Genomic DNA, 9777 nt, shown 5'->3' on the forward strand with positions numbered 1-9777 from the left:
TGGAGAACAATCGAAAAGTTCTTAACAATTAGCGCATACTACGATAATACAAATATATTTACGATTATAAAGATTCCGCTAATCACATACCCCGAGTATGAAATAATAAAGGCAATCCCATTACCTACGCACAAATTTAATAACACATTTATATTTATAGAAGTAAATCAACCGATAATAGCGATAGATGTAGATAGCCGAACGTATTTTACGCCTACCGAAAACGATCTAAATAAATGCGTGCGAAATAATGACCAATATGTTTGCGAACAAAATTATCCCATACATTATTTAGACGAAGGAGCGCTATGCGAAGTACAAGCGTATGTACAGTTAGAGACATACACAAACAATTGTAATATTCGACACATACACACGAATACAACAATATGGATAGCGCTGAGTATTGCGAACTCATGGTTATACTCTACACGAGCAAACCAACCGATCGAAATAACGTGCGAAAACGACGCAACGCGAAAACTAGAATTAAAAAGAAGCGGACAAATCACATTAAAGGAAAAATGTAAATTAACGACGCAAGACGTCATAATACGAACAAAAAAGCCCGCGATAATAACAATCGTACAGACAAATCTACCAGATTACAATCTTACGATGATACATGACAAACGAAACGAAAAAATACTGGACAAAATTAGACCGATAAAATTACGAAAAGTCATTAGAAACCCGACAGAATTAAGGGACCTAAGCGAAAGACTTGACGAAACAAACGAAGACTTAAATAACAATTATTTTACTACTAACAAACACGTTATATATCCCGTAGCTTCAAGTTGCACAGGAATAATAATAATAATAATAATTACCATAATAGCAATTATGTACGTCAAGAAAAAATATAAGACAGAAAAGAAAAAAACTACCAGAAACCAATATAAATCCGATGTGGAAACCGAAAATAATTCAAGAGCACATCTACGGCACCGCAAGCGGATCGAATAGAACAGCTGAGATAGAAACTGACACCGCGATAACTAACACTGCGATGCTATATTGAAATAAGGTAGATATAAGAAACAATTGTAAAATGCGAAAAATGTATAGCGAAAAAATATGTGGACGAAAATTCACGTACAGTTAATTTTCTTTTTCCAAAGGGGGAAGGATGTCGTAACCCGATCGATCTCTTAATATTAAAAGATAAAACAAGTAAAGTAGAACAGAAAAGATTGAGAAAGAGCTGACTAAAGCAAAGCATTAGAATCAGAGAAAGAGCCCAAGGAAAAGTAATTAAGAAAGAATAAAAGAGTATTAATAAAATGAAAGTAAGACACGGTCAAGTTCTCGGAAGCTGAGTAAGCAGCTGACGAGACAGCTGACGAGCGGAGCACGAGACATGCTCCGGTCAGGGACACCACACTCCTCCCTAATCAACGACCTAATTGATTAAGATATATAATAAGCGCGAAATGCATCGACGCTCGCTACTCGCTCGCTACTCGCTCGCTACGCGCTCGCTCATATCAACAGTATCGATATACCGTACGTATCGCGCCCGACTATTATAATCGCGACTAAGTGAAGGTGTACAAGAATCTGTGAAATATATCAATTTATACCTAACGTCCGGGAGTGTGTTATTTCGAGCGTGGATCCTAATCCTTTGGGCGTATAAATCCCTATTGACCTCTTCCTAGCGGCTAGAGGCACAACATGTAATTGCATTGAAAGATACAACATATAATGACTTTTTTGCTATTATGAATGTAAATGACAAAATTGCAAATTTAAATCAAGACAATCAAAAATATTATGATTATGTAGTTCGCGAAAAAGTGCGAAATCATGAAAAATTCGATGATATTACGGACGGAGTATTATACAAAGAATTTGTTGACTCATTGTCAACAAATGATAAACTTAATTTTGCTACAACTACGATGAATAGTGATGGATCGCCGATTTTCGATTTGGCCGATTCAAATGATTATAAATGAATTACCCTTGGATATAAGAACTTCTAGACCTATAGTGTGCGGCATATGGTTCGGTAAAGATAAACCAAATATGAATATTTTTCTAAAACCGTACATTGTTCACATGAACAAATTGTCAAATGTTGGTGTACGATGTACTATTGCAAATGAAGTACGCACTATTAAAGTATTCACCATATGTTGCTGCGTAGACTCTGTTGCCCTGCACCGATGCAGGGTATGGTTCAGTATAATGGCTATTTCGGGTGCAATTGGTATTTACACCCAGGATATTATGTTGTCTACAAGAGAGGTGGAAGTGTAAAATATATTTTATTAAATGAAATACCGCCTAAAAGAACTGGAATTAAAACAATCGAGCACATGCGACAGAGTCTTACATCTCGAAATCCTATTTATGGTGTAAAAAGACCTTCATGTTTAATTAATTTGCAAGGTTTTAACATTATATCCGGTTTCGTACCAGATAGTATACACTGTCTTTGTTTAGGAATAGCGGAACAATTTTCAGGGTATTGGATCGAATCGAACAATTTGCCATATTCTTTATCCAATAATGATATTAATAAAATTGACAACTTGTTATTAATAATAAAAGCTCCCAATCAAGTTGCTCGTTTATCTCGCTCCATACGAGATAGAAAATATTGGAAGGCAAGAGAGTGGGAGAATTGGATTCTGTACTACAGTTTACCGATATTACTATGTTTTCCACATTTAGAATTATGGGTAAAGCATTGGTCACTTCTAGTAGAAGCATTCCATATTTTACTAAAGAATTGCATTACACGTGACGAAGTAAATCATGCTCATACCTTATTGACAAAAATTGTTCATTACACCGAACGCTATTATTTCAAATCTGCTATGACATATAACGTCCATCAACTACTGCATTTGGCACAAAGTGTAGCAGATTGGGGCCCACTTTGGGCTCATTCTGGTTATTGTTTTGAAAACGGGAATGGTCAAATAGTTCGAAAAGTCCACGGTGCTAAGGGCGTTGTACATCAAATTTGCAGATCGATAGCAATGAGTCAAAGCGAATTAATTTTAGAGAAACATGTTGTTTTGAAAGCATTTTCAAATGTAAGTAGTTTCATTTCTTATCTAGACAAAAAACCCGCAAAACAAACATGTAAATTTTTGTATGCAAGATATTTCGGACCACACTACAGAACTAGCTTAATGTGGATAGAAGAACTTGAATTATCTGATGAAAGTCGAACATATCGGAAAATTGTAAAAGAACGGTGTTTGTACACATCATCAAAAAGAAATATGATTCGATCAGACAATTCGTATGCTTTAACAACAGAAGGGACTTTTATTTGCATTGTAGACTTTATTATCGATGCACCAACAAGGAAAGAATACACTATCTGTCATTTAATAAATACGGAAGATGTTTTTAATAACAATTTTTTACCAGTGAAAAAAGTTGTAAATATTTCTGATAATTTAGTAGCAAAAGACACTAACAGCATCGAAAGAGTTTGCGTTTTTATGAATATAGATAACATGATGTATATATGCGCAGTGCCAAATTTGTATTTTTATTAATCGTTTTTTACTTGTAAATGAGAGTTATAATGTTATAAACAAATGGCGGTAATTTATATAACAAATTAAGTGATTGATTAAGTGTTATTTTTTAGCTTTTTTATTATGTAATAAAACGTTTCTAAACTTTTCGCAATTGTATTACATGATTTCGTTATGCGATTTAACTGGTTAAAAAGATCGAAAATAACATGTGATTAATTACGCCATTCTACGTACAATTTAAGCCTGAATTTTTTTGTATGTTTTTAATGTTTTCTTATATGCAGGATGTTTTATTGTAAAAAAAATTGTTTTTATACAATTAAGGTTCTTTATTAGTCATTAGGTAATTTCATACTTACATAATGTAAATTAATTTCATTACTATATTTATTATATGAGATTAATAAACATCTAACTCAAAACTGTATATTTTTTCTTTTTTCTATTTCTATCATTCAGTTCTTTAAAATTTGATTACTATACTTAGATGCAACAATAATAAAAAGATTATAAATTAAAGCAAATGTTTTAGAATTTACATTAATAATATAAAAATAATAGATCCCATTAATTCTATATCTTAATGTCTTTTTTGAAGAATGTGATAAAAATATCAAGAATATTTACATTTTAATATAATATAATCCTTAAAAAAATTCAATTGAATTAATCGACCATTTTTTTTATAGATCGAATCATATGTTCGAAATCGAATTAAAGGCGATGGAAGACGAGGCGCCTTAGACGAGATCGAATTTAAAGCGATAGGAGATATAGCGCGGCCGATCGATAATTTCTAAGAATTCGGAATGAGAGAGATGACCGCTCTCGATACAGTCGCTCTTGCTCTAGCTTATCGGGAGCTACGAGCCTTTCGACACTCTATAAAGTTAATACACTAAATAAAGTTAATAATAAATGTCAAAAAATTTCAAAATTATACATGCGTGTGTATGTATTCCAAATTATACAAAAACATATGTTGTGTCCAAAAACAACGTGTCCAATTGAACGGTGCGCAAATGAACGAATCCAACTGGGAAAAATTCGACATCCAGCACGACAAGCACCTCGCCACATACAGGGAGGCCCTGGCAGGACATGACTACCTGAAAAAGGACATGCAGTCCCTTATGGAGGAAGCTTATATCGCACAGAAGATTATGTTCCATACTCCGCTTCCTGAAAAATAAGGTCAGCGCGGAAGCGCCTGCCGTCGGCGCGAATCCCTTGCAGACATCACGCACGACTTTGCCGCGGATCCAGCTGCCACAATTCTCGGGTCGGTACGAAGAGTGGCCTTCCTTCCGGTATCTCTCCAACTCACTCATCGTGAAAGATGCCTCCACAGCTCAAGTGGAGAAACTTCACTACTTGAAGACGTGCTTGAAAGGTGAGGCGGAACTATTAATCCGCAGTTTGCCGACGACTGCCGAAAATTTCGATCGCGCGTGGAAAATCCTGACAGGATATTACGAAAATAAACGTCTTGTAGTTCGTTCTTACATTTCGCAATTTTCGGCTCTGCAGAAACTCAAAAGTGAATCCGCTACCGAATTGCGAAAATTATATCACGGTGTAATGAGCACCATCGGCTCTCTCGAAAGCATCGGACGGCCGATAACGCGCGGTGAGGATCTCTTCGTTCATCTCGTCGTGGATCTCCTTGATTCCCGGTCGCGTCGCGAGTGGGAAAGTTATATCAGTGATGCGACGGAACCTCCGTCGTATACCGCATTGCAACAGTTCATAGACCGTCGGCTTCATACGCTCGAATCCTTGCAGTCTAGTCAACTGGAGACTAGCCCTGCGAAATTAAGTCTAAATTCGGGACGTCCGACGCGCGTACTTCACGCTCGTAAGCCCGCGAACAAACGCGGACAGTGTTCTATCTGCAATCATGATCACTACATCATGTTTTGTGACGGCTACAAGGCCAAGACCGCCGCGGAAAAGAGACAACACGTTGAAGCTAACAATCTTTGCTTCAACTGCCTCGGCAAGCACAAACTAAGTGAGTGTACCACGCAGAAAACATGCTTATCGTGTCGCGCGCGTCACCACACGATGTTGCATGATACATTTAAAGAAAGCGAAGTCGCGACATCCTTCGCAAAGCGGTCTCAAGAAGCAACAGTGCTTCTAGCTACAGCTCGCGTTTGCGTAACAGATCAAGACGGAGTCGTGCACACCGCGCATGCCCTCTTAGATCAGGGCTCCGACTCGTCGATAATCACGTCTTCACCGGCACGACGATTGCAATTAGTTCGCCAAGCAGCTTCTATCCGAATAATCGGCGTTGGTGAGAAGTCGTCGGGCCGCGTTAACAGCCGAGTCAAGTTCCAGATATTACCTCAAGGATGAGGACCGCCGATAACGGTAACGGCAATGGTCTTCCCTCAGATCACCACCGTAAGCGGAGGGTTTAAAAGAGATTGACGAGCGTGGACACACCTCCGAGGACTGAGGTTCGCCGACCCTGACTTTAAGGAACCGGACCCGTTGGACATTCTGCTGGGCGCGGATGTCTATGCCGAATTCCTCCAGCCAGGCCTTCGTAAAGGAGCTCCCCATGAACCTATAGCTCAACGGACGTCATTAGGTTGGGTTTTGTCTGGACCCGCGGGAACAACTGGCGAAACGATGCAGCGCAACGCTCAATCGTACCATTGCCAAACGGACGAAGATTTGTCTTTTCTCGTAAGTAAATTCTGGCAGCAAGAAGAACTGCCCGTCTCTGGCTCTCAACTTACTCCAGAGGATCAAGAGTGTAAAAATTTCTACAACGAAACACACGCTCGCACTGGGGGGAAGGGACGATACGTCGTTCGGTTGCCGGTCGTCGCGCCGCTGCCGGACCTCTCTTCAACGCGTTTTTCCGCTCAGCGAGTACTCTCCGGCATGGAGAAAAGATTTGACAGGGATCATCGCCTGCATCAACTCTACGAAGACTTCATGCAACAGTATGAAGCCTTAGGCCACATGGGCCCGGTGAGTCAATCAGAACCAACAGAAGAGCACGTGAGCTACCTGCCCCACTACGGAGTCATGCGGGAGTCGAGTACCTCGACAAAGCTACGCGTCGTCTTCAACGGCTCGACGACCACAGCTTCAGGCGATTCGCTCAACCGACACCTCCTGGTCGGCCCTAATTTGCTGCCCCCGCTCTGCGATGTGCTTCTTCGATGGCGTCGACATCAGTACGTAATGGCCACAGACGTGGAAAAAATGTACCGTCAGATTTTAGTCCATCCTGACGACCGTGACTTGCAAAGGATCATATGGCGCTACGACAGGCAGGCCGATTTCCAGGAATACCGTCTAAATACGGTTACTTACGGGCTATCCTGTGTGCCCTTTCTGGCTATGCGTACTCTTCAACAACTCGCCAGCGACGAAGAGCAGCGATATCCTATAGGAGCATTCGTTATCCGCAGCGACGTCTACATGGATGACGTCCTCACGGGTGCCGCCACCCTCGATGAGGCTCAGGAGCTTCAGCGCCAGCTGACAGGACTCTGCACGGCGGGCGGCTTCCCTCTGCGGAAATGGTCGGCGAACGAGTCTTCTATACTTGCGGAAGTGCCTATCGAACATCAAATGCAACGCGAGCCTCGGGTCTGGCGACCACACGAAACCCACGCCACACTCGGACTTCAATGGCATCCCGGGATGGACTGCTTCTCATTCGCCACACGGACGATCTCAGTGGCAAACATAACAAAGCGATCAGTTCTCTCCTTGACAGCGCGACTCTTCGACCCGCTAGGATGGCTGGCGCCCGCTGTTGTCAACTGTAAAATCGCCTTTCAGGCTACCTGGTTGCAACGCATCGACTGGGACGACCCCCTCGACGAAGCATCTGCCAAACGGTGGCTAGATTATCAAAACGAGCTCCTCCTGCTCGAACAAATCCGGATACCTCGGCGGATCGGCCGGCGTTCGCTCGATGGCGAGGCTGAGCTCCACGGGTTCGCCGACGCTTCCGAGCGTGCCTATGCTGCCGTCATTTACCTGAGAACCGAAATCAACAATGAGTGGCACGCTTGCTTGATAGCCGCTAAAACTAAAGTCGCTCCTATTCGACAGATTACTCTACCTCGTCTAGAACTCAGCGCTGCTGTTCTCCTCGCTCGGCTTGCTGCCCACGTTCGGACAACGCTCGACTTATCGAAGACCCCAATGCACCTGTGGTCGGACTCCACGGTCGCTCTAGGTTGGATACGGGGACATCCCTCACGTTGGAAGAATTATCGCCAACCGCGTGGCCGAAATCTAGACTACTGTTCCCGGCGCTCTATGGCACCACATCCCTGGGCGGGATAATCCAGCTGATTGCGCCTCACGAGGACTTTCTCCTGGTGAACTGGTAAATCATCATCTATGGTGGCAAGGTCCCCCGTGGCTCCAGCTTGGGGAATCTTCTTGGCCCGTTTCAAGCGGGCTGGTTACTTATGAGAATCTGCTCGAAGAACGAACCCGCGTTCATGTGGCCGAAGCTCAGCCTTCGTCTGGCGAAGATCCCGCTGAGTTGCTGCGGTTCTCTTCCTACCATCGACTGCTGCGTGTGACAGCGTGGTGCCGACGATGGCTTCCGCGACGAGGAAATATCGGTCCAGCGGCGGACGAGACTGAGCAACTCTCCGGTAATGTTTTATCAACAGCCGAGCTGGAAGACGCACGCCTATTGTGGCTCCGGCTGGTCTAATCTACCAAGTACAAGGACGAACTAAAGGCCATACGAAAGGGCCGCGGACCGGGTAAATCTAGTCCACTTATAAGACTCAGTCCTTTTCTAGATCGCCAGGGCATCCTCCGCGTCGGAGGATGTCTGAAGCACGCCATCCTGGATTACGATGAGCGCCACCCCATCATCCTGCCTAGCGAGCCGACGTTCACTCGACTAATAGTCGAGGTGTGCCACCGTCGGGCGCTGCACGGCGGAGTACAGATGACCCTGGGGATGATCTGGCAACGTTATTGGATCCCTAGAGGCCGAGCCATCGTAAAACAACAAATTCTTCGCTGCGTGACTTGTGTGCGTTGGCGGGCGGCGACGCCACAGCAGATGGGCAGCCTGCCTCGCGAACGAGTGATGCCAGCTCGACCCTTCTTACACACCGGCGTCGACTACGCCGGACCTATTTTGATGCGGACCACCAAAGGAAGAGGCCATCGAGCGTACAAGGCTTTCATCTCTGTATTCGTCTGCCTTTCAACAAGGGCCGTGCATCTGGAGGTCGTATCGGATTATACGGCGGAGGCCTTCTTGGCGGCATTGCGTCGTTTCACCTCTCGTCGCGGATTGTGCCAAACCCTCCACAGTGACTGCGGGACGACGTTCGTGGCACATTCTGACACACAGCTACGGGCCTTCTTCGTTGCCAGCAGTCCCGAACAACGAGCGATAGTCAGGCAGCTCGCCGCCGATAGAATTACATGGCGATTCAACCCACCTTCGGCGCCTCATTTCGGCGGAATATGGGAGGCTGCCGTCAAGTCTCTCAAACATCATTTGAGGCGGGTGTTGGGAGATGCAACCCTGACCTACGAGGAGATGAGCACTCTCCTCACTCAGGTAGAAGCGTGCCTTAATTCACGACCTCTTCAGGCTTTTTCAGATGATCCGGAAGACCTCTCCGCTCTCACGCCAGGTCATTTCCTCGTGGGATCCGCTCTGACCGCCATACCTGAACTTTCCATGGACAAGCCGATGAACCAGCTGGCCCGTTGGCGGCTCCTTCAAAGAATGCGGGATCATTTCTGGGAAAGATGGTCCCAGGAATACCTCCACTCACTAGTACATCGCCCTAAATGGTGGAGCAAGGAATCGAGCTTCACAGTCGGCCGATTATGCCTCATCCTAAACGAAAACCTGCCACCAACGAAATGGCCCTTGGCACGCATCATTCGGATCCATCCCGGAGAAGACGGTCAAATCCGCGTTGTGACCCTCCGTACGGCTACCACAGTATTAACCCGGCCTATAGTAAAGCTCATTCTTTTGCCGGTCGCCGATAGCGAGGCGAGCGAGGAAGCTCAAGTATGATCGCTCAAGCGGTTCACGTTTTTGTAACTTAGATTTTACGGCATGCATATAATTGTAGTAATTTTATTCTCCTTCTGTATACTCGTATTGTTATGTATTAATAATAGGCAAGCGTGACGGCGACCCGTCGCCGGTCGTCTGATCAAGCAACGGATGGGATTGTTGTTAACATCGCGCCATAGTAACGTTCACTCCCGGGATTCCTTATATACGAAT

At 44.1% G+C, this 9777-nt stretch overlaps 1 protein-coding gene across 1 annotated transcript; it reads left to right on the forward strand.

The window, feature by feature from the left end:
- Positions 1 to 2831: 2831 nt before the first annotated feature.
- On the forward strand, positions 2832 to 9561 carry LOC115232976. Its single transcript, XM_029803159.1, has 5 exons — positions 2832 to 3053; positions 4707 to 5814; positions 5974 to 7728; positions 7862 to 8158; positions 8312 to 9561. The coding sequence occupies exons 1-5, from the start codon at positions 2832 to 2834 to the stop codon at positions 9559 to 9561; spliced, it is 4632 nt and encodes a 1543-aa protein (XP_029659019.1).
- The last annotated feature ends 216 nt before the right edge of the window (positions 9562 to 9777 follow it).

The sequence above is a fragment of the Formica exsecta genome, unplaced genomic scaffold, assembly GCF_003651465.1.
Source record: "Formica exsecta isolate Colony F162 unplaced genomic scaffold, ASM365146v1 scaffold1532, whole genome shotgun sequence".
Lineage (NCBI taxonomy): Eukaryota > Metazoa > Arthropoda > Insecta > Hymenoptera > Formicidae > Formica > Formica exsecta.

What these genes read in the sequence shown, in the direction of transcription:
- LOC115232976 (XM_029803159.1), top strand. Translation starts at nt 2,832, where the DNA reads ATGACATATAACGTCCATCAACTACTGCATTTGGCACAAAGTGTAGCA. An exon ending in TTTTGAAAGCATTTTCAAAT is followed by an intron (nt 3,054 to 4,706) that starts GTAAGTAGTTTC and finishes CTGAAAAATAAG; the next exon opens with GTCAGCGCGGAAGCGCCTGC. An exon ending in CGAGACTGAGCAACTCTCCG is followed by an intron (nt 8,159 to 8,311) that starts GTAATGTTTTAT and finishes GTCCTTTTCTAG; the next exon opens with ATCGCCAGGGCATCCTCCGC.